The 24,804-nt window shown below is 47.9% G+C and overlaps 1 protein-coding gene across 2 annotated transcripts in view; it reads left to right on the forward strand.

Annotated features, from left to right (window-relative positions):
- Nucleotides 1–514: 514 nt before the first annotated feature.
- ARL15 (ADP ribosylation factor like GTPase 15) overlaps nucleotides 515–24,804 on the forward strand; it is a 371,944-nt gene continuing 347,654 nt past the window's right edge. For both annotated transcript variants that reach the window (XM_066377760.1, XM_066377778.1), the window contains exon 1: nucleotides 515–682. In XM_066377760.1, the coding sequence (XP_066233857.1) occupies nucleotides 635–682 (48 nt within the window). In that variant the 5' untranslated portion in view covers nucleotides 515–634. The remainder of the gene's footprint in view (nucleotides 683–24,804) is intronic.

Here is a 24,804-nt window from a genome sequence, read left to right on the forward strand (position 1 = left end):
AGCCAATTCTTCATGGGCAATCTGATTAGAGGGGGTCTCCGTGCAACTCCCCTCCCCCTCCCTCGGGGACTTGGTGCCGTCCACCTGGGCAGCTTCCCACCGTCCCCGGGTCGCAGGCTTGCCGGGGATGGTTCTCGCGGGCCGTCCGGGGACCGGCAGCTTGCAGACTCCCTCGTGTCGGTGGCCGCCACACCCCACGCGCTGGCTTCCTGCTGCGCGTGGGAGGGGACACGACGGCCGCCCGCACTGGAGCCCAGTTCTGCGCCGCTCTGCCCAATGAGGAAGACAGGGAGGCACCCAAGTCCCGCGGCGCGCGGCAGATTTTCCGCTCCTCCCGCCCGCTCTTCCGCCCGCCCCGCCCCCAGCGCCCGCCCCGCGTCCCCGCCCTCCCGTGCCTTTCCACCGCCCGCCGCGGCGCCTGCCTTTTATAGGAGCTTCAGCCAATCAGGGCCCCGCTCTCCCGCGGCCCGCCCCCCCCGTGGCCAATCGCCGCGCCCCTGGGGCCTCCGTCGGCTCCTCGGTGGCGCTCGGCTGTTTTCGTGGTCTCTGGCTCGTGCAGGGGCTGCTTGCTCGCAGCCCAAGACGCGGCATTTTTTTCCGGGTTCGGAGCTGTTCCGGATGCTCTTGGTGCTGGATGACTGATCTCCGGATACCTGAGGCGTGTCTGTACATGGATTATCTGGTAGGTGCGGGGCCGGGTGGCACGGTCGCCTCTCGCGGGGACGCTCCTCCTGCTCCTGCTCTGGGACGGGATGCCCGGGGCCGCGTCTCCCGCTGCGGCCCTCGGGCGGCGCGGGGCAGCGGGCGGACAGGTGAGGCCAGCTGGGCGGGGGCGCTGGGCCGCCACGCGCCCACTGCGCCCCGCCCCGCCGAACACTGGGGTCCCGGGGAGCAGCCGCCTCCGCGTCCCCGGGACGACTCCAGGTTCCATTAAACAGCCGTAACCTGCACGGCTCACTGAGCGCCCGCCCGCTCGCTCATTTGGCTGCTATTAGGGCTCTAAAGCTGTGACCTGGGTCGCGGCGAGGTTTTAAAAGCACATTACCGTAAAGCAGACGGGGACAACCTTCAGGCAGCCTGGCCGGCCGGCGCTGGCAGGGACCGGCCGCCCCACCGCTCTCGCCGCGGGGCGCGCCGCCCTTACCTGCGCGCGGGTCCGGGTCCCTGCCGAGCGCTCCGGCAGGCTGGCGCCGAGAAGCCCAGGTGGGAAGAGGGTCAGCACGGTGCAGGCACAGCACATTATCTGAAAATGGACGCGCGCGCGCGCGTGTGTGTAATTATGCAAGCACCCAGTATTGTTCCAGAAAGTAGATTTACCCCGAGCTGCTCGCTTGCGCTCGGGGCATTCTGATTGTCAGGGACTGTGTTCGATCCTGTGCCATCATCGGCTGTGCTTTGGTCGGCCAGTGGCTCTGGCGATGCCGAGTTCAAGAAGATGGTTGAACACAGTGACCCTCCTGTCATCTGGCTGGACAAATGCAGTCGCTTTCCCACTGTTCCACTGTAGATTGGCCTGGCAGAGATTGGCCAGTGCCTTCTAGGAATGGCACTTAAATGCTGTACTGAGAAAGACTCTGGATGCTCCCAGGATCCCGAAACGCAGGGCTAGGATGGATTTGTAGTGTCACTCTGTATTGCGGCTTATTTTAGTTTAGTGAAGGAGATAGGTGTTTCCTCTAAAGCTTCAAGGTTTGGTGAGCTGTGGGGAAGCTGACAGTTGAATGGAGCAGAAAATTCTGAGTTCAACTTCACTTTTGTTGTTCATTTGTGGCTGTCCCATAACTTCCTTTCTCTTTGTGCTAAAGGGACTTGATCCATCTACCACTGGAACGGAGCCGGGTTAAGGGGATTATCTGATTGTGTCTGTGTTTCTAAAGGCATCATGCCAAATATTTCTGAAATACTGTTTTCTAAATGAAATACCTGATTATTTTGTAAATTGTCTTATAAAATACAGTACTGTGGGTTTTTTTGCTGTCCAAATTAAAGCCACTTTGTTGAAGATAACTACCAAATAGGAAAGGGTAACTTTACTGATACTATTGAAAGCTACTGTAATTTTGGATACTTTAAGTATGCAGTTCCCTAAAAAAGGAAGTCAAGGAGTTTTGATCACTTTATTACAGTATTTTCTTTATTTACTGGGTGAGTTAAATTTACAAATTGCATTACAAAGCTGTCTTTGAGGAGCCAAACCCACCAAAGCATCTGGTGAGAGGAGAAATGCAGAACTCTGGTTAATTACTCAGGTTAATTTTAGGTTGGAGGGAGAGGCTAAGGATGGGTGGATGAATGTGTGGGATTCTAGGTTACCTTTAAAGCAGATTCATTTTTTTTTTTTTTACTAATTTATTGACAGTTTTGTGTCCAAGTCAGTGGGCCTCAAGTTTGACCTGGCCTTTTTGTTTTACCTATCCCTCACTCCACTATTGCATTGGTATAAAAAAATGGTTATTTGCCACTTTTAACTTTGCTTTTTAAGCACTTCACAACTGCTGTAACATGATCCCATAAAATTCTTTAGATAATTGAGGTGAAAAATATCTTTTTTTTTCTTTTTTTAATTCAGTGAGAGGAGGGGAGGCAGAGAGACTCTTGCATGCTCCCTGACCAAAATCCACTGGCAAGCCCACTAGAGGGCGATGCTCTATCCATGTGGGCTTTGCTCTGTTGCTCAGCAACTGAGCTCTTCTAAGTGTCTGAGGAGGAGACCATGGAGCCATCCTCAGCGCCAGGGCCAACTCACTCCAATAAAGCCATGGCTGCAGGAGGAGAGGGAGAGAGAGAAAAAAAAAGTGAGGGAGCGGGGTAGAGAAGCAGATGGGTGCTTCTCCCGTGTGCCCTGACTGGGAATTGAACCCCGACATCCACATACCGGGCTCTACCACTGAGCAAACTAGCCAGGGCTGAGAAAAAAAATCTTAAAGGAAATAAGTCAGCTTTTATGAGTGTGCTACGTATCTCCTATGAAAAGATTTGGGAAAACCCTTAAACACTAAGTGCAGTTTTTATGAAACTAGACTGAAAAAAGAAAAAGAAAACCTCTGGAGGTAGTTTTGTGTTTACATTTTGTTTTTCATCTCTCAGAGAATATGATATGCCACATGTCATTCCTTTCTTCTTGTCTTTCAGATTGACTCGTTCTCATAATCTTTATAAATGTGTTTATTAAAAACCAGTTTCTGAAAATGAAAATCAGGTTTGTTGACTGTATCTGGGATCTTATTTTTTGAAATACAGTGTGTCTGTAAAGTCATGGTGCACTTTTGACCGGTCACAGGAAAGCAACAAGACGATAGAAATGTGAAATCTGCACCAAATAAAAGGAAAACTCTCCCAGTTTCATACCTATTCAGTGCAGTTCGATGTGGGCTCACACACAGATTTTTTAGGGCTCCTTAGGTAGCTATCCCGTATAGCCTCTACAGACTCGTCACTGACTGATGGCCTATCAGAACGGGGTTTCTCCACCAAACTGCCGGTTTCCTTCAACTGCTTATCCCACCGAGTAACGTTATTCCTATGTGGTGGTGCTTCGTTATAAACGTGCGGATATTCATGTTGCACTTTGGTCACAGATTTGAATTTAGCGAGCCACAGAACACATTGAACTTTCCTCTGTACCATCCACATCTCGACTGGCATGGCCGTGGGCTGCTCCGCTGTATACACGGTGTTACGTCATCATCTGTGCATGCGCACATGCTGCCACATTATCCTACAGAAACTGGGAGGGTTTTCCTTTTATTTGGTGCAGATTTCACATTTCTATCGTCTTTTGTTGCTTTCGTGTGACCGGTCAAAAGTGCACCATGACTTTACGGACACACTGTACATCAGTTCCCAAGTTCTTTTATGTAACCTTCTCTGGGTGGGGGTGAGGGTGGGAATTAGTCCTTTCATTCCGAGTCTGACCCTTCAGATTTTTGCTGAGCTTGTGGACTGGATGGAGTTAGCCCCCATTCATGATTGGGACACGAGTTATAGGTGTACCATCTTTTCTTCACTTTTCCTTTTAGCAGGTGTTAGGCTTTCTTGTTGCTGTTGAAAGCTGGAAGGGGGAGCAGTGTGTGTGTGTTTGTGTGTGTGTGTGTATTGTCCATTATTGGGCTGAATGTTAATCACTTAACCTTTTCTATTTAGGGAAAAGTGGAAAGGAAGAGAAATAAGTGAAAGCTAGAGGTGCTGTTTTAAATAGGATTACGGATTTTATAACAGATGATGGCACTCTGATTTTAGAATTTCCTTTTGAGCTCTTAACTTCAAAGAAATGTTTACAGTTAGAAGTGACAGATAAAGTGAGGGACAGGGATAGTGCCTTTAAGAGAGGATTTTTATAGATTTCGGTTCAAGGAAATAGTGGTAACCTGCTAATCCTAAATAATATGTATCACCCAGTGCCTGCTATGTATTAGTTGAATTGAATTGAATTAATATGAGACAGAGGGGCACTATACTGTGCTGCTCACCAGCTTCTACACTGAGACGAGATAAAATCTGTTTGGATTAGGTGGCTTTGTTCTGGGGAATGCAGAATGTATCCTTTACCCTTCACTTGAAGATGGCCAAGATATAATCTGTGTCGCCTGGGTGGCAACGTCAATATGAAAATATCTCAGTTTTCCAGTTGATAAGGGAGTCCACCCCAGGGCCATACACCCATTTCCCTGTTCATGGGGAGGGGCAAGTCTACTGCCATGTTCACACCTGTCAAGTCTATGGGTAGAGATTTTACTGCTGTTCCAACAGGTAGTACCTGCATCTCTCTTTCCTGACAGGTAGAATTAACGAAGCAATGTGCAGACCCTTTTGAATATGGTGGGAAGAAATAGCCAAGTTACAATGCAAGACACACACGTGTCTACCAGCTTTTCCTGGGAGGCTGGATGATATCCACTGCTAGATTCCTTTCCTGTTGTAAGTTGTCTTTGTCCTGACTCATGCAGGTTGATTGGTCTGGATTTGGCCTCTTTCCCTCAAAACAGCAGCAATAAAATGTACTAGGGTTTGTGTAATGCCTGCGATAATGCATGGGCTCATGAAGGGGAAGGAATTTATAAACATCACGTTGCTTTTTCCCAGAAGATGCAAATTTTCCGTGATGACATCGCTGACTGTGTTCTTATCTCCTGTGGATCGGCTATTACTGCTTAGTGGTAAACATGGGCTACCTTTGAAACTGGTCTTCCTAGGTGGAAAGATTTGAGATGGTAGTCAATAAGCAGGATGTCATAAGACTCTTCAGGATGGTTTTGTACCTATAAAAATAAAACCACACTCCGATCTTTTTATGATTCCATTCAACCAATATTTATGGAACCCTTGCTTTGTGCATGGCCCCGACACTCACTAGGGATGAGCCCATAGGGAGGAGGCAGCTTCTGATGCGCCCCTTGGCTTTCTGATAGGGTCTCTCCTATTGCCTGTGTTCTTTTGTTTCACTGTGATCTAACACAGTGGTCCCCAACCTTTTTTGGGCCACGGACCGGTTTAATGTCAAAAAATATTTTCACGGACCGGCCTTTAGGGTGGGACGGATAAATGTATCACGTGACTGAGACAAGCGTCAAGAGTGAGTCTTAGACTGATGCAACAGAGGGAATCTGGTCATTTAAAAAAAATAAAACATCACTCAGACTTAAATTTAAATAAAACGGAAATAATGTTATTTATTCTTTCTCTGCGGACCTGTACCAAATGGCCCACGGACTGGTCCCGGTCCATGGCCTGGGGGTTGGGGACCACTGATATAACATGCAGAGCTAGACTAAAAAATGTGACATCTAACTGCGTGATTAGTCTTGGGCGCTATCTGTCAATTAATAATGATCAGTTTTTCTATTGCTCTTGGGATGTAATAAGGTCCAGGTGCTAAATTTCTTCCTTGTCTAGACTGGCGAACCTGCCCTACTTTCTTGTTTGTAGGCTGTACCTGCTATTATAAAAATTTGTGTTTTGGGGGAAGGTCCAGTGACAGAAGGTGGTTCAAATCCATCGCCATTTGCAGGATACAAACCAACTAACCAGCCGACCAAGAACAGAAATTCATGCTGGTACCTTAGGAACCATGCATGTAGGTCTAGTAAGTGGTCAGTCTGCCCATTCACAAGGAGGTGTGAAGGCACATGTGTGATTTTATCTGCTGTTCAGTTATCTCCTGCTGTGCTGTCTTTTTTTTTAAACTCTAAATGACTATGAACATTACAAGCTATATGTTCTGACTGTGGTCAGGCTGACTGTAAATTAACAATATAGACTGAATACGTTTTAGTTTTAATAGCAAATGGATTAGTCAGAGACACGTGAGTATTCTTTTAGTAATAAAGAACAAGACAAAAATAACGTGAACACTAGGAATAGCTCTACCTTCTGTGGAGTTCTCATAGCAAAAATATTTTAAGAACATCTGTGCCTTTGGGCAGGAACTTGGAGCAAAGGCGTTGGCTCTAGTTCTCCGGCATGGGTTCCTCCAATCTTGAGTGTGAGTCCTTGGAGAGGACCCATGGGGTCATGCTTCATGCCCTTCAGCAGCGGGCATTCTGAAGGGTGCCTGAGCCACGTACCTGCTGGCATGCTGGGGGTGGGTGCGAAGCACATGAGTTATGAGGGTAAAATCAGTTAACATTTATTGAACCCTTGTGTGCCGCACAGCGTCATAAGTGCTTTCCACACGCGATGGCATTGAGCTCAGAGAGGTGTGTCATTTCCCCGAGCTCAGACAGTGGCCAGGTGATGGAGCTGGGATTGTGACCCCAGAACCCCCCACAGTCTCCCCACTCACATCCTTCCAGTTTGGTTAAAGCTGTTGGAATGGGTCGAATATGTAAAGTGTATCTCATGTAAACACTGTGCTGCTGCTTATCTACAGGGTGAAGAGACCAGGGGCCGTAAGCTGGCTGACAGGTGTCTCCGTGTATCAAGGTCTGAGCTGTGTTTAATGACTGAAGGAGAAGGCCAGTGCTGTGCCCTGAGCCCCCACTTCACTGTGCCCTGACTGCTCACTGCACTGACCCTCCGCATCTGACGTTTCATCAAGTGACCGCCGATGGGTTTCCCAGCAACCCTGGTAGCCAGTCCCCCGGTGTCACCTCAGGGACATGTGCCGGCCTTCCACAAGCGCCAGTTATCCTTTGGAGATGTCACTGAGACTCAGTCTGTTTGTCAGCTCCTTAACCAAGAGGCGCCTGGGAAGCGGGGCCATCCCTGGCCGACACTAGGTCCCAGGGAGCCTTCTGCCTGTGGATGTCCGGTGGGCACAGCCCTGTGATGACATGAACTGTAGAGAGTTGTTTCAGAGGTAGAATGGAAAGAGGGGGAGACTTCTAGGGAAGGTATGGTAGCTGCATTGTAGAGAGTAAAAAAACTGGAGTGTCCCTGATACTGTCACACACTGGATGAACAGTGGGCTTTACTGTGGAGCTGGCGGCCCCCTTCAGCTTTGCTGTGGCCCCTCCCCGATGCTTCTGACTCGGGGTGAGTCTCAGAAGGCCAGTTCTGGTTGGCCCTCGTTTTTGAGGGTCTGCAGAGTGTTTGGCACACTTTCTGCCAGCAGGGCTCAGGGCATGTGGCCCTAGGATCCTGTGCTTGGCTTAATGCTCTGTAGTCACCATCTTGAAATTTTTCATCTTTGGCACTTTGCAAACATTTTCATTTTGCACTGGGCCCCCCAAATTATGTAGCTGGTTCTGATTTCTAATGTTAAAGTCAAGACCCCGGGACACCCCTGGAGTGACCCCCCCCCATGGCAGTGGTTATCTGTTGAGTCTGTAACCTGCATCAGGACAGGGTCCCTGGCCATCTTGATAGTCACTTTATCACCAGAGACTGGTGCCTGATAAACCAGGGTCTATGTATCAAATACAGTGCAAAATGTTTTACTTAAATCACTTAGTTTATTCCACCCAATAGTTCTGTTAACCAGATACTACAGGCTTGTTTGAAAAGAGGGACCTCACTCTGACCACTTGGCTCAATGGATAGAACGTTGGCCCAGTGTGTAGACATTCCAGATTCAATTCCCAGTCAGGGCACACAAGAGAAGCGACCATCTGCTTCTCTTTCCCTCTCCCTCCCCTTTTTCTTCCCCTCCCCCTTCTCTTCCCCTCCCCCTGCTCTCCCTCTTCTTGTCCCTAAGCCAGTGGCTCAGTTGGTCTGAGCATTGGCCTCAGGATCTGAGGATAGCTTGGTTGATTTGAGCATCAGCCCCAGACAGAGGTTGCTGGGTGGATCCCGGTCAGGGCGCATGCGGGAGTCGGTCTCTCTAACTCTCCTCCTTTCACTTAAAAAAAAAAAAAATGAAAAAAAATAAAAGAGGGACCTGGAGACTCTGTGAAGAGATGAATGGCTAGGATCAGATGACTGGTGGAGTATCAGGGCTGGGGTATGAGCCCAGCTTGGTGGACTGCAAGCTCGTGCTTGTCAGCATTGTTCAGGACAGGCTGAATAGGTGGTGAGTGAGAGGGGCTGTAGGAGTCATAGACACATCTCCGGCCACTGAGGGGTCACTTGATTGCTGAGTTTGCTTTCATTGGTCCCTCCCTCACTCTTCTGCATGAACTTGATGTTCTGTTCTTTGGCCCACAGCCAAACACACCTACCTGATTTTGATAGCAGCTAACCCTGTGGAAAGTTGGATTTGCAGGACTGTCTTACTTTCTCAGGTTCCTCTGTACCTAGATTCACTTGAACTACCCTGACCTCTGGACTGCTTCTCTCGGGGTGGAGGACTTTTATCTCCTGGTAATTGTGTCTGTGTGTCCCCGAGACGGATGCCGTGGGAAAACCTTCGGCTGTCCCAGGGCCCTTGACTGAGGCGCAGAGGACAGCACCTGTTCCCAGTCACTCTACACATGGAGTCAGGGCCCACAGCGGAGTGCAGTTCAAAGTTTGGTTTTGAACAAATACAGCTCTGCTGAATACTTGTATTTAGAAAAGTATAGCTAACAAAGTAAAAAACAATAAAGCACACTTCTGTGTACCTGCCTCCCTGATTGGACAGTTGTTGACATTTTGCCACTTTACCTTCAAAACTGTGATGTTCTTTCTTGGTGGTGGTGACCATCCCCAAGTTAGTGGCTGTCATCATGTATGTTTTGCATTTTTATCACATTTGCAGGTATGGGCTAAACAATGTATAGTATTGTTTAGTGTGCGTTAACAGTTTTACAGAAAGTGTAACATACCACACTTACCTTTTTGAAACTTGCTTTCTTTAATATTTTTGAAATGAATAAAGATTGCTGCATGTGTCAATAGATACTTGTTTTATATATCTGGTTTGGCTATTACCATTTCTGGTTTTATATGTAGAGACTTCTCTAGATTTTTTGAGGCGCTCACAGAAGAGATTGGGTGTTGGTTCTGAGGCTGGATTCTGTGTGTTTCTTTGTTTTCAGTCCCATACAATGAATCACATAAATTGTTTAATGAAACTTTATTATATACATTTTAGTCTCATGATTCATCAGTTTGTTTAGCCGTTTATAACAATCATCATATTAACACATACATACACACACACATATATATTCTTGCCTAGGTAAGATCTCAGATTATTTGGGTAACAGGTTTATTATTAATAAAGTAAAAGCTTAGTGAAAGAAATTTGGAAAGCATAGCAAAGCGCCATGGGAAAAAAATGTCTGTCGGTCATCTGGCAGCCCAAAGAGAACCATTTAACTATTTCTAAATTCTAGCATCATTACGAGAATATAGTTCTAGACCCTTTTTGTACTTATCCGTAAGGGTGACCATTGATGCCCTGGTCGTGAGCTCACTTGCTGAGGACACGTGGTGCCCGGTCAGTGCTGCTACCCGGTAGGCATGCAGTTCTTGTGCGATCAGCCAGAGGAGCAGACCCTGACTAGTAGCCTGAGAGGAGAGTGTCCTGTTGGGCAGGCTGAGGACGGGCATTTTCCAGAAGGAGGAGGTGGGCCCAAGATCATGGCAGGTGACTGGAAGTGACCACAGGTTAAGTCAGTGGTGACTGGGCCCGAGCTCCGTCAGAGGGAGGCATCAGAGGAAAGGACGCTGATGCGGGTGTCTGTGAAATGCCACATGGAGGAGGAGGAGGAGGAGGAGGAGAGGTGAGGTGAGGGCGTGACGGGAGGGCAGGGACCTGGCGGGTACTCTCCTCCCTAAGTGGGACCGAGCTGGAGATGGTGAGAGGCTGGGGGACAAGACGGAACACTCTCTTGCTGGGTGTGACCTGGAGATGGTGAGACAGGGCTTTGGGCTGAGGGGGACTGAAGAAGCTGCGGAGACACCCAGGCTGAGGGGTTACCAGGGGCAGGAGCGTTGGGCGGGACAGGGACGCAGGTCCAGGTGGCTGTGAGACTTGGGTTTTCCTTGCAGACTTGCTAGCTGTTTGGGTGTAGGTGTCAAGAATGTGGGCAGGTCGGCTGATAAAGGTTAGGATTTTTCTGGGGTGACTCAGTAGGCAGAGAATGGGGTAGAGGAATGGAAGACACTGTGGAGAAGGTGGCTGATGCCACAGACTGTGAGTCCGGGTTCTAGAAAGGAAGAAGGGCAAACAGACAGCCTGCGAGGGGCAGGTGGTCTCGGTGAGCCTGAGGAGTTGGTGTTAGCCGGATGAACTGTTCAGAAAACTGACGTAAGAGGAAGATCACAGTGGGCGGACAGTAGGGTGGGTGAATTTGAGAATCCGAGGTAGACCAGGTCACCCAGGGCAGGCTCAGGATGGCTATGGTCCATTGAGGAAATGATGGGATGTCAAGTGTCAGGGGGTGGGGTGGGGAGCATCCTCACAGGTGGAGAATTCATCAGGACCAGGGCAAGACTCTGTTCCTCAATTTCCCCCAATGCAAAATGGCCATAATATTTGTACAGTACCTTGAAGAATTGAGTTAAAATATGTAAAGCATTTAAAGGAGAACCCAGCCCTGCCAGCCAGCTGCATTGGGAAAACACAAGGCTCGTAAATTGAGAACCTAGGCCCATAAACATGATAAAAGTGTTTGCGGTGACTGAGTGAGGACTTTGTGTATAAAACAAGGGCTGAGCGTACTGTTGTCATGGAAAAAACTGCATTCTGATTCTGATTTTTTTAGGGACACCCTTTCGAAAGCCTCCTACACCCCCCCCCCCCCCCCCCCCCCCCAGTAAACGGTACAGAGGAACCGGAGTAGAGACTGCCGCTGCCTGCAGGTGTTTTAATCGCGGAATCGCGGGGGTGGAAGGGCCGGTAGTGGCCCACGGTCGCCATCGCCCTCTCCGCAGGCCAGTTCAGCTCAGAGCGGGTGCAGTGGCTTGGCAGAGTGACAGCTGGCAAGCTTTCTGAGGTCCTGCTCCGGAATCCTATGGTTGTTTGGGACTCTCAACGTCCCTTTGCTGGAAGCACAAGTTTGAAAGTCAGGGTTGTGCTTTTGAGAGTTTTCCCCAGCGTGTGATTGATTGGCCCGCACTTCCATGGCGGCTCCCCTTCCTACCGCTTGCTTCCTGCCAGGCCGCGTGCTCAGGGACAGAGCACCTGGCTCATTGATGGGGTACCACTGCTGTTCTTTGTCGTCCTGAAGGTTTCCTAAATGTGGGAGGTTTGTGTTGTTGTTTTTTTAAGTCACTGGGCTCAATATAGAAAACCTCTTGTGATTATTGCATTTCTCTTTCTCTGTTATATCAAGAAATGTGGTGTGTCTGTATTATTCACTAGGAATATTTCTCCCAGTGTGACATTTTTTCCCGTGATTTGTGGGGCTTTAAGACTGGGTATTAAGACAGGATTATTCGATCATATCCTGGGTTTCCTTTGCATTTCCTGACTTCTTCCAAAACCCCTGCTGACCTGACCTTGACCGTGGGCAGGATTACTTCTTGAGCCTGAAGCAGAGCTGATCAATCATTTCTATGGACTCAGGCTGCTGCGATTTTTCTGCAATTTCAACGTGTGGGAAATAGATTCCTGTGCTAGTGATATTTTCATTTTCTCCCAGATTTGTCTTTGTTTGGGAGACATGCCTAACTGGAGGGGTTGTCTCTGGAAATACCTGTAGGTGGAAATTTTTTATTTGTTATCTTCTGAGTGCTTCAGGTGTTATTATAGATAATTCATTATGTGAGCTTAATACACACTTTGAATAGTTTCGTGAGACAGACTTAAGTCAAAATGTTCCCTTTTAGTTCCATGCTGAGAATAGATACTCAGTTGATTTTTTTTTTTTGTATTTTTCCAAAGCTGGAAACGGGGAGGCAGTCAGACAGACTCCCGCATGCACCCGACCGGGATCCACCCGGCATGCCCACCAGGGGGCGATGCCCCGCCCATCTTGGGGCATCGCTCTGGCTCTGCCGCAATCAGAGCCATTCTAGCACCTGAGGCAGAGGCCACAGAGCCATCCTCAGCGCCCGGGCCAACTTTGCTCCAGTGGAGCCTTGGCTGCGGGAGGGGAAGAGAGAGACAGAGAGGAAGGAGAGGGGGAGGGGTGGAGAAGCAGAAGGGCGCTTCTCCTGTGTGCCCTGGCCGGGAATCAAACCCGGGACTCCTGCATGCCAGGCCGATGCTCTACCACTGAGCAAACCGGCCAGGGCCTCAGTTGATTTTTAAAACTCTTTCCATCAGACTGTTATTACATAGAACACAAGTTAATGAGACACGTTGCTAAAAAAAAGTTGAAATGATAAAGAGCTGTGTGAAAAGTGATGCATATTTATGAAAAAGGTGCCTCGAATCAGTCAACATGAAAAATGCAGGCTTATGAAGAAATGATGGGGGTGAAGAATCAATATTTAACAAGTGCCTGGACAGCTAGGTTCCCTCCTCTGGTTGAAAGCAATTCTATTTCCCAAATCCGAAGTGTTTTTAAGAGCTCATCTCTGAGGCAAAGATTATTTATCCCAACTGCTTATGTTTTTTTGCAGTGTGTGATATTAGAACAACGGCAGCAACAACCAATGAGTATTCTTCTAAGAGTGGGTGTGGAGAGCATTTTCCTGGGTATTTAAAATTAAACAAATTCAATTTTTGGTTTACTGAGCAACATTTTAACCCAGTGTTTATTTGCTTGAAATGAAACATAGTGACTTTAGGTCCTGTGCAGATGTATACAGAGTCCTGTGTTCAGATACTTAGTTACCAAGGAAAGAATCTGCAGGCTTTTAAAATATTCCATGAAGAGCATATGCCAGATTAGTTTTGAAAGAAGGAAAGTCCTACCCCTCTCTTCCTCACAGCCCCTCCCCTTTCTTCCTATCTAACTTCTTCGCTCAGCAAATACAGACTGAGAGCTTAGTGGTTGGTAGGCACCAGGGCATCATGGATAATACAGAGTTAACTCTTTATTGAACTGGAACCTGAAACTTTGAGCAGAGCCCTTTGCTTGTGGACAAACTCCAGGTGATTAACCAGAACAGAGTGGACACACTTATTCTGTAAAGGGTTGGCTAGTCAGTGTTTTAGGCTTTGCAGCCATACAGTTTCTGTCTCTGTTTCAATTCCTCAACGTCCTCCTTGGAGCATGAAAGCAGTCGTAGATGAATATGTCAGTAGTTGGAGGGGGCTGGGTTCCAATAAAGCTTTATTGACAAAACCAGGCAGCGGTGGGCCAGATTGCATTGTCCAGAGTATTGTTGGAAGCACATCTGCTCTCAGAAGTAGTGCTAGCCCATGTTCACTCTCCCCAGCACATGCTGTTCTGTTCTTTTCTTTTTCGTTTTAGCACTTGTCATCGTCCAATTGGATTCCTTTGTTGCTTTTGCCTGCCACCCCCTGCAGGCCCCCCCCCCCCCCCCCCCAGCCAGAGCGAGGATGGGGCTTGTGCTCTGCTGCCTCCAGCACGGAGGACATGTCTGCACACAGTCGGCACTGGGTTCATTTCATGAAGGGGATTCGTGCCAGGTACACTGGTGCCTTCAACTCAGCCATCTAAAGTCCCTGAACAATTCAAAGCATTGGTGTCACCTGCCACCCTTGCCACACTGGGGCGCTGAGATGGACGGGGACATCAGTGCCTGGGAAGTGCAATGCAAAGGTTGATTCTTCCAATTACCGTGGTGGACGGAACATTCTTTTGCTTACAGCTAATGAGAAAGACCTCTTACCATTAACAAAACAAAAAATGCTGTAGGCCTCCTCAAATCCCTTGTGCCCTTAAAAATCCATCCCATTCCTTATACATTGGAATCGGGCAGGCTTGTGCCATGCACAGTGCCCAGGGTTCACTACCCTTTCCTAGGTGGTTAGGGTGGAGTATGTGTGTTGGAAAGAGTTTTTATGTCTCGATTGGCTAAAGGGTTCCAGGGACATGGTAAAGTGTCATTTGTGCAAGCTAAGTGATACTGCATTCAGCATGGGTGTTTTTATTGGCCTTTTGTGGTCAGGTTATTTATTTTAACTTATTTTTATTTTTGTAGATGAGAGAGATAGAGAAAGAAAGAGAGAGAGAAACATCAATTTGTTGGTTCACTTTTTCATACTATCATTGGTTAAATCTTGTATGTGACCTGACTGGGGATTGAATAGGCAACCTCAGCATGTTGGGACAATACTCTAAATGACTGAGCCACCCGGCCAGGGCTCAGAATATTTGTTGAACCCTAGAATACTTGCGGACCTGCTTTAATCAGTTTGTTTGACTTCATTTAGATGAGTTTGGAATCTCAAGTTCAGATGATTTGGGTTCATCTTCTGGTTCTGTCACAGATGAGCTGCTGTTTCCCCATGTCGAAATTGGGGATCTACTCCTGTAGAGTGGCACATCTCAGACTTGTGTGTGACGGTCTAAAGGGCCTGCCCCTCTAGGTGAGATGACACTGTCTCAATCACTGTATCAGTTAGGATTGGTATCATCTGGAAAATAGCGGCTTCTACAGGTAGATCTTTATTTTTTTTCTCAGGCAGGTAAATTAGGGCCCCAAGATGCTCTGTCTAGTGTGTGTAGACTTGAAACTCATAGTGTAGAATTGCTGCCAGAGCCCCTGCCATCACCTCTGTGTTGCAGGCCAGCAGGATGGAGAGAGCGTACCAGAGTATGTCCTTCTTGGAAGACTTCTAAGGCTGTGCCGTTATGTCTCACGTACCAGAACTCGGTCACATCACTTCAGTACTGTGCCTCACAGTAGAGGGACCTGGAGAATGTCATTTTTTCACCGAGAAGCAGAAATCTCTGCAGCCCCATCCAGACATTGTTCCCATACCTGTATCTCTCGGGTCTGCTTCTCCCAAACATCCTAGAAGGGTTGTTCCTGTCCTCTGCTTTGTAGCTCTCTCTCTTTCTTTCCATATTGTTTCTTTCTATTCAAGCTTTTGGCTTCCTCAAAAATTTAGGTTGCCATGATTCCTCCTGGTCTGAACTTGCTTAATAGCCAAGCTTCACTCCCTACTGCTTACCGCTTCATCTGCGGTGTTGTCCACTCAGATTTTGGAGAGTGAGACTGACAGGTCCTGCCCGGCTGATCCTGCAGGGCCATGCCACGGCACTGGGCATCCCAAGGCTGGCTGGACAACCGGCGAGTTTTCTCAGCAGTGCCTATCTTGCGTGCGGACCTTTCCATCTGTAGCTGACATGTGTGGTCCCTGACTCAGAGGACTAACTTTGGCGGCAGTTAGAGACACAACAGAAAAGGAGGATGCTTCATGTGTTAATGTGAACGCGTTGCTGGTGCTGTGTATGTAGCCAGTTGGTCCTCAAGAATCATTGGTAGCTGGTTGGGGATCGAGAAGCAATTTGTAAAGAACAGGAGGGCCTTCGACAGCAGCAGCCCTGGGATGCTAGCGTGTCTCTTGCTGTTACTCATGTTGTCACTTTCACCTGGAATCTTCTCCCCCCCCCCCCCCCCCCCTTTTACCTAACTCAGTCTTTTAGGAGAGGATGCTTCATCTCTAGCAAGTCCTTCCTGACCTGACACCCTCTGACAGGCTTGGGGCTCCTACTCTATCTCCCCATAGTCCTCTGTGCATGCACACATGGTCCCCTGCTGACAGCGTTTCCACGCCCCGTCTGTCACAAGCCTGTTACATTACTGCTCTCTCCTGAGCTAGAAGGCTGGTGATGCCAGGGCTGGGTCTTGCTTATCTTGTGCACCTCATATTCACCTGGCAATGCCTGCTCGTTTTAATGATGTTCAGCAAGTTTGTTTTTTCTTTTCCTTTTTTTGTATTGAAATTTTTATCCCCAGTGCCGGATAACAAGTGAAGGAATAAAACCTCCAAGGAAACAGGGTTGTAACGATTTAATCTGGTAACTTAGAAAGGGATTTCTTCCCCTCTCTCCACACTCTTGAATCAGAATTTTCCAAGGAAGAACTGTACTTACCTTCAGCCTGAGCCCAAAATCTCCTTTTGTTGGTATAGGATGTGTGACCCTTTCAGTGCTGTCTTGGAGAAGACTGGCGGAAGTTTTGCTGGGATGAACTCCGTAAATTTCGATGTGAGGACCCATGCTTGTGTTTGGTTGGTGTTGCTAGATGGCTTGTCAGATGTCTGGCGTTATAGGTGCTAGCTGGCATTGTGGATCTTTGGCTGCATTTCACGGGCGTCCTGTGCTCAAGGTTGTTACTATTTTTTAACGGGGGAGAGCAGTTCTTCCTGAATTACAGGTTGCACTCTGACGTGTTTTACCTGGGGACAGTGGCAGCTTGCTCGGGGAAATTCAGGTGCTGGTGGCACAAGGGCAGCACTGTCACAGAGTAAAGGGGTTTGAGGACATGTTGAGAGGTCACTTTCGCTAGCTCTGCTTTTGACACCTACATCTTTTCCCAGTGTGGTCGTCCCTGTTCTTCTAGTCTGAAGGAGCTCCACAATAGATGTTGAGCACAATCCTTGGCACTTGGTAAACAGAGCATCATTTTGTTTTTAAATATCAGTTTATGAGTTTTGTTAAAAAGCCGATTGCTTGTTTGGGGACAGGAACCTTCTGAGGCACTGCAGGATGCTTAAGTAGTTCACTGTGACATTTTCAGCAATAACGCTGGCAGGTGCCAGTTCTGAAGTAGGTGACATTCCCAAGGTTTGCTTCTGTTGGTCTGGAGGAGTGACCAGGGCATAAGGGCAGACGTGACCTTCACTCGGGGATTCCACTCACTCAGGCTTGGAGCGGCTGGGCACTGTGGAATGCACTACAACAGGTCCTCTGCCTCCACAGTTCCCCAGATCTTTGTCCTCTGCCCACTTGTCTTGGGATGCTGCCAAGAGAACATGCTAGATCTTAGGAGATAGATGATCCAGGCATGGGCCTCAGTTGACATTTCATGCCCCCACCCCCCCCAATGTCCCTGTTCTAATATGTGACTCTGGTGCTCTGAAGCGTCAGCTTGACTAGATTCATCTTTTAATGTCATCACTCCCAGTACAGACGAGAAAAAAAAGATGCACCACCGTTACCTTGCTTTATATCAAGATGAGGGATTGTACTGCACATCAACATGATTGAAATATTTTAACAGTAGCTCGTTCAGTAAAAGAAAATGAGTGTGTTTTCTCACCCGCTGATGGAACCGACATTTGTTATTTCCTGACATTTTTTGTTTCTGTATAGTAAGTAACATTTATTTTTTGCCATCTTGTTGAAGATTTCTTTCTTTTTCTCCTTTATTTTCATGCTTACCTTTGACATTTCTTAGGAAAAACAGCACTAAATGGTAAGGAATCATGTCATCTTTCCATGGAGTTCCTCTGTTTCTAGATTATGCTTCATCTCCCAGAGACCTGTCTTAACAGATTGTCACCAGCCCACGATGGCTTTGACTCCATCTCTCTTTTTGCTCTCTCGTCAGAGGAAGTGGCAGAGAAGATGAAGTCCCATTCCTTTGTTCTTTCTTCCTCAGACTCGCCTGGGAGGAGACCTGTGAGTGCTGGCTTCGAGGCCCCTGGGTCAGGGTTTATCTAGGGTTGAGAGTCCTTCCCTCATTGGGAACAATTAACTATTCATCTTTCATGCCGAGCTGTGCATTACAGTTTCTATAAAATAGGTTCTTGCAGCTAGAACATCTATAATAGGGGAGGAATTTGAACTCCAAATTTTGAATGTATTGCCAGTTTCTATACCAGGATCAAAGGAAGCTTGGCTGGGCTTGCCAATATTTCTTTATCCCCGACTCCCTCTAATTAGAGTGAAGGGGCCGCTCCTGAGAATGTTGTTGTTAGAATGAATCTGCAGTTTGGGCAGTAGACGGGCTCCGTGGTCTGAGGTGGGATGATCAGGGATTAGGCGGCATTTCATGAGGATTTGAGGTTAGAGAGAAAGTGAGGTGATGAAGCTAGCCAGAAAAAAATTGACACAAAATAGGTTGAGGGTTTTCAGGGTAATCATTTTGGCTATCCCAAACAGTACTTGTACATGTTGGGAACGTGAAACAGAAGACGGAATAGGAAGTAGATTTTTAGTAACTATAGAATAAATACTTCTTCCCTTTAAATGATAAAGCTCCTAACAAGAGTTACTCTCCTGACAAGCGTGGGGTTTTTCTGTTACAGCCCCAGGACACCTGTTTTGTAACGGTGAATGTTGCTCTGTAACATTGGGGTTAGCAGGCTGGGGGAGACACACAACAGTCCCTAAACAAGTCAGGGCTTCCTTCTCTTCCAGGGGCACAGTCTGGAGGAGGCTGGTCTGCTAGTCCTCCTGTCCCTGGTGTGTCCAGGCCCCTCCCCTTCAGGCTCAGCATGCCCACCGCTCTCAGGTACTCTCAGAATCCCAGTTGCTGGAGCTATGTTCAGACTCAGTCACAGGAAAAAGAAGTGGGTGGGGCAGAAAAGTGGCACCAATCCTTGGGAGAGTCTGTTCCCATTATGGACTCGTTATGTCTCCTCATGGAGAGCTTGGGCACCTGCCAGTCCCCAGCTCCTAGGAAGGCAGGGAAATAGACATAAATAAGATAGCTACTTTCAAGCTTGCTGAGAGTCTTGTTAAATAATTCACTTTGCACCAAAGTACCAATGGGGGTCCTGTCCACAGGTAGCAGAGAAGAAAAGAATGTTGGGGAAGATGATGAGTATTCTGTCTTTCTGCTCTGAGGAGGCCAGCGCCATTGGGGTATTCGTAGTCGTGCATTTCACTCAGAGTAAAGAAACCCAAGAGTGTTTCGATACTAATGATGCCTTGGTAATAGAAGTGACCCCCAATATTGAATCATCAACCACTTGTTAAAACAGTAGCGTCAGCGAATGTTGGGAGTTCTTTGAGAGTTTACATTGGGTTTAAGAACTACACCCGCACACGATCCTTTGAGTTTGATTTTCACATTGCTCGAATTTTTATTTTGAAAGTTTATGCCTATAGCTTTCGAGCTTTTCCCTACCAGTTTTCTTAATTATCCAGAATTCAGTGTCTTATGGATGTCTGAAGAGCCTTTTACAGAAGCAGTCTGATATGGCTCCTGTGGGCGTCGGGGACCCTGCATCTCTCTGCTCCTGGCACAGTGGACACACCACGACTGCTGAGATCTATGGCAAATGCTTTATGGAGAAGCTTTTACTTGACAACAGTAACCCATAAATAGCAATGTCAGACTGTATACAGTTAGGGTTATTTTGATTATGTGCCAATTTTCTCTGCTAAATATAGTCGTTCAATTAAAAGAAGTTAATCAATATTCGTGTTTGCTGTGAACGATTTTGTGAGTGAACGTGTATTTTGGGAATCTGAACTTGACTCGGGAGTGAGGAGCCCTGAATTCTAAATCGCGGACTGACAACTAATATTCTGGGGCCAAGGACCTCAGTATTCTCTCTATGTTCAGCCTATTGGAAACATGGAAGTAAAGCTATTTCTAGCGGTCAAAGCATTTATCATTCAAAGTTGAATGTTAGAATAGGATTTAAAAGGAACCAAACCAAACCATCACAGCCGGTCACTGTCTTTCAGTCCTGCGAGGCAGCCTGGCACTCCGTGCCTCGGTCCCCCATGCCGTGTGAGCTGTCCTGGGAATGCAGAGGGCAGGAGAGATCCAGCCACTTCTCATAAAGCAGGTGTCCGGACGCAGCAGATTTTCTCTAACGAGAGATGCAGAACAAGTGGGGAGAAGTCAGCTCCGTCCAGGGGACAGACGTAGTTGTCATGGCTCACCCTTATTTTAACCTTGTAGAGAAGGTCTGAGTGGATCCAGATCTCATTTGCCATTTGCAGAGTCAGCATGCTCCCGGTGAGCAATGTATATGTTTGCCATACTGAATGTCCTGATGGTGTACATGGAAAGCTGGCGCTCAGGGAACTGTTTCCAGCAGGAGCATAGGTTTCTGCAAGCTTTCAGAAATGGTGACGTCGGATGCCAGCTCGCTCTGTGACCTGAGAAAAACCCACTCCTGGGATTATGCCTCAGCGATGCTGTGTGTAATGGAGAAGACCCATGCAGGAATGTTCCCCGCAGAAGTATTCGTAAAAGCAGAGTCTCAGAAATAAAGCACTTGTTCATCAGTGATAGAGTGGATTAATACATTGTGGAACATTAGTTTCTTTTTTTTTTCCTTTTTCATTTTTCTGAAGCTGGAAACAGGGAGAGACAGTCAGACAGACTCCCGCATGCGCCCGACCGGGATCCACCCGGCACGCCCACCAGGGGCGACGCTCTGCCCATCCTGGGCGTCGCCATGTTGCGACCAGAGCCACTCTAGCGCCTAAGGCAGAGGCCACAGAGCCATCCCCAGCGCCCGGGCCATCTTTGCTCCAATGGAGCCTTGGCTGCGGGAGGGGAAGAGAGAGACAGAGAGGAAAGCGCGGCGGAGGGGTGGAGAAGCAAATGAGCGCTTCTCCTGTGTGCCCTGGCCGGGAATCGAACCTGGGTCCTCCGCATGCTAGGCCGACGCTCTACCGCTGAGCCAACCGGCCAGGGCGAACATTAGTTTCTATGGATACCCTATAGCAGCCAAAATATAGGAATGAAATGTCGCAAACATGGACTACCGCTCTACAATACACAGTGGATACCTTTTACAAACATAATGTTGAATGAAAAAAAGTTACAGGAAAAATACATGCAGTATGATTTCTTTTCTACCAAGTTCAAAAACAGCAGAGCTAAGCAGGGCTTTGTTTTGGGGGTGATCTAGACTGGTAGATAAACAAGGAGAAAAATTCAGGCGAGGCTCCCTCTGAGGCCCGGTGTTCTCAGCAGGGGTGACTTGCTCTCCAGGGGATGGCTATGTGGCCATGTCTGCTTGTCCCACGGAGGGAGGTTGCTGGAATGCTACTTTTAACTTTGATCTATGGTTGAGGCTAGCAGGATGGCCAAACACCCCACAATAATACACTGGTTAAGCGCTTCAGAATCGTCTGACCCAAAACGTCAGTGGGTGCTGAGGCTGAGAAACCCCTCTAGGGGAATGGAGGGGAGGGTAGGCTTTAAGATTTTTGTAACACTCCGCTTCCTGATGGACCTGGTGGGTTCACGATACCGGTTCCCACTTTAGAGTTCTTCCTCAGCCTGCATCCTTGCTTGACATGCGTTTTTGTATGTATGATGTATTTGACTGCACAACAGGAAGGGAAATATGTTAAAGGTATTTTTTCTTTTCCCCACATGAGTCTGTGTCAGTTCACTCAAATGCCCTGAGGTCCATTTCTTAATTTTGAAATACGGCGTTTGGCGTTGTCTCTATGTAAGTGAGCATTAGAGGGCTTTTCTGATCTTAAGGTCCAGTGGCAGAGTGCCTTGACTTTTTCCCTTTGAAGGCCTGGGGAGGGAGGGGGCTTCTGAGACCGTGGGCCAGAAGCACAGTGTGCCTGGTTTTGAAGACCAGAATGATTTTTTTGAGGAAGGATTTAAAAAGACTTAAAGTGATTTTTGTTTCTCCTTCAGCTTCTGCAGAAGAATAGGGACAAGACGTTTCAGGAAATTGTTTAAAATGATTGCAGCAAGAATTCTGAGTCAATGATATGAACACAACGTGTCAATTCCTCGAGGGCAGGGGCCCCGCTGTGTCTCCCTTTGTGTGTCCTGTGCCACATCAGGCGTGTATGGTGTGTTCGGTGACATTAAATAAGGTGAATGGTTTTCAGGGTTGCCTTCGTGTGAATGTGAGAAGCAGGAGATTCTCTTTACTCCCTCTGTCACTGTCTGCTCTAGCTGCCTGTCCCGGCTTTCATGTGTCTCCCGTTGTCACTCAAGACATCTGTATGTAACATTCGCAATCTCAAAACTAAGTTGGGTGGTGTTTGTCCCCTGTTAGATGGGTAGGTTACTTGGGAGTAGACATGTTTTGTGTTATTCCATAAGAAGTTACTTTGTATGTATTTTTTGGGGGGCGGGGGCATCCTCCGGGAAGCAGATGCCAAATTGGGATTAGGTGTGCAGGAGACAAGTCAGGGGCATGTCTGTGAAGGATGAAGGGAGGGAGCAGGAGAAGAGGGAGAAAGCTCTCAGACTGTGTGGCTCTGAGGACGGAGAGCTTCCCAGAAAGTCATGCCTGGGCTGACGAGCCTCCCTGGGCAGGAAAGGCCTGGCACCAGGACCTCTGAGCCCAGGCACTCACTGGCTGGCAGCTGCTCAGTGTCGAGGAAGGCTGGGGGGACCTAAGGCAGTCAGTCAGTCCCCTGTGCTCGTCTCCATGGAGATCTGAGAGGGAGGCTGGGGGTGTTTACAAGGAGGATCTGAGAATCCTGGGCTGGTGGTGTCCAGAATGGACTACTCAGCACTTAGCCTGGCCCCTTGTGGGTGTTCAGTCTTGGCCTACTGAATGGAGAAGCTCTACTCTGGACCACTAATTCTAAGACAGGTGATAGTTGTCTCTAAAAGGGGGTGCTGTGGCCTAGGCTGTGTCCTGTTCTTCCGCCTCCCCAGAATTTCACATGTTGGAGCCGGAACTCTGAGTGTGAGGGTCTCTGGCAGTGGGACCTCTGGGAGATGGTGAGGGTCGTGTGCAAACGCAAGGTGGGACCAGCCCTGAGAGGAGACAGTAGAGGGTGCTCGCTGTGCCACAGGGCACGGCAGGAGGGCAGGGCCAGGGGGAGCCTGCACCAGAACCTGACTGGGCTGGCACCCCGGGCTTGCATTTCTAGCCTCCAGAACGGTGAACCATAAGCTGAAGCTATGGTTCTGTGGTGTTCGAACAAGGAGGGGAGAAATCTTCTGAATTGTAAATAAAAAGCATAAACTTGAAAAAAAATTCTTGTCACCTGTTGAAAATCAATGCTAAGTTCTCTGTGAAACAAAAAGTAGGGGAGTAAATTTACAAAGATGGTGTCTGGGTTTACGGATGGGAAGCAGTGTTTGGTGGTTGGCTGACTCATTTCTATGTGTTTCTACATTATTGCCCAATAGCAGCTGATTAAGCGTTTAGAAAATAAGGAAAGAAAAGCTTAGTTTTTACATATTTGGGATCCATAATCTGAAATCTGAAATCATAATATTGGGAATCCAAGTCCAGAATGAAATAACACACACACACACGTTGGCAAAAGTAGATTTACAGTGATGAATATGTGAAACACAGTTTATTCTTGTATGATTATTCATTCATTATTGTATTATTTTCAAAACGAACAACTGTAAGCCTACTTTTGCCCACTCCTGTATGTATATAACTGAAAACGCCCAGGGTTTGAAATACATGTGCGTGCACAGATGAATGCATCCTGAGCTTTGAGCAGGACAATGTTGAACAGAAGCCACTGCCCGGAGACAACAGGGGTACCCCGTGGTGAACAGCCCTCCTCTCCCGTGTTGGCAGCAGATAGCTCTCTAGACTGTGAGAAGATGGTGCTTATTCAGTCCTGACTGGGGAAGCTGAGGAAACAAAGCCTACCTCTTTTCCAAGCAGGACCTTGGGGCACAGGTCCGGAAATAGTCACGTAGTCAGTGATGGACTTAGGGCAGCAACCAAATCCTAGAACAAGTTGGGATAAAGAAGCAGAAAAACAGCAATGTTAGGCCCGAACGTCTGCTCTGAGGAGGTAGGTTTCCTGGGCAATGTGGAAGCATGTGTTGTCTCCTGTGTGATGTCGTGATGCACCACAAAGAGGTGATTTAGTGCCCGAGACAAAAGCAGCCCTGTTATGTGGCTCTGGACTGTTGTGGGTATTCAACAGTGTTCCCTGGGCTCCGGTCAGGAGGAAGAAGGGGAAATAAGTTCAGGCCAAGAGTTTGCATTACAATGTGGGTTTGTCATTGTACAAAGTCCTGGCCATGGAAATGGGCCACGCTTGACAAGGGGACCTTGAAATAGACCTTCTGTGGTCAGGTGTGGATTAACTGGGTTAGAGGGCACTCCAGGGCAGAGTTGGGGCTTCCCTTCCAAACATTGGGGTGAGGGTCCTCAAATGGACCTGCGGCTGTTTGGCTTACCTGAGTTGGGAACTGAGCCGTCCTGAACCAGAGCACGGCGGTGGACCGCTGGGGATGTTTAGAAGAAGGATGAGGGCTGGAGTGGGAACTGGAGCGTCCGGCCCCCTTCCTGTCACGTCGTGAACCCCTTTGACCAGAACTAAGAGCTCAGAGGCCTTGGATGAATGAAGCCTGGTCAGTTCAGCTTGCCCACCCGCCCACCCACGATGGCACCGTTTGCAGCACAGGGACCCCACGGCCTCATTGTTTCTCCTGGTACCAGACTCCTGAACTAGCATTAATTAAAATTCATTCTAGGGGTGAATGAGATTTGAACTGAGTAATACCAGCAAAACACGCATGGTTGGTGATTTGGGTCAGAGGTAAGAGCTTTAAAACCTCTTTGACTTCTTTTGACTTTGCAGACGGTATCCAATGCAGTCTTATTGGCAGAAAAAAAAACATTTATCCTTCTGAGCAGTAACAGAGAGTCATCCTGAGATAGAGGCTCGCTCAGCTGCGGGGGGTGATTAGTCTTGTATCCAGCTCTGATGTGTTTACTTGCTGTGCTGCTCATATTCAACCTCTGTGACTTTT

Source organism: Saccopteryx leptura, chromosome 1 (assembly GCF_036850995.1).
Source record: "Saccopteryx leptura isolate mSacLep1 chromosome 1, mSacLep1_pri_phased_curated, whole genome shotgun sequence".
Taxonomy (NCBI): domain Eukaryota; kingdom Metazoa; phylum Chordata; class Mammalia; order Chiroptera; family Emballonuridae; genus Saccopteryx; species Saccopteryx leptura.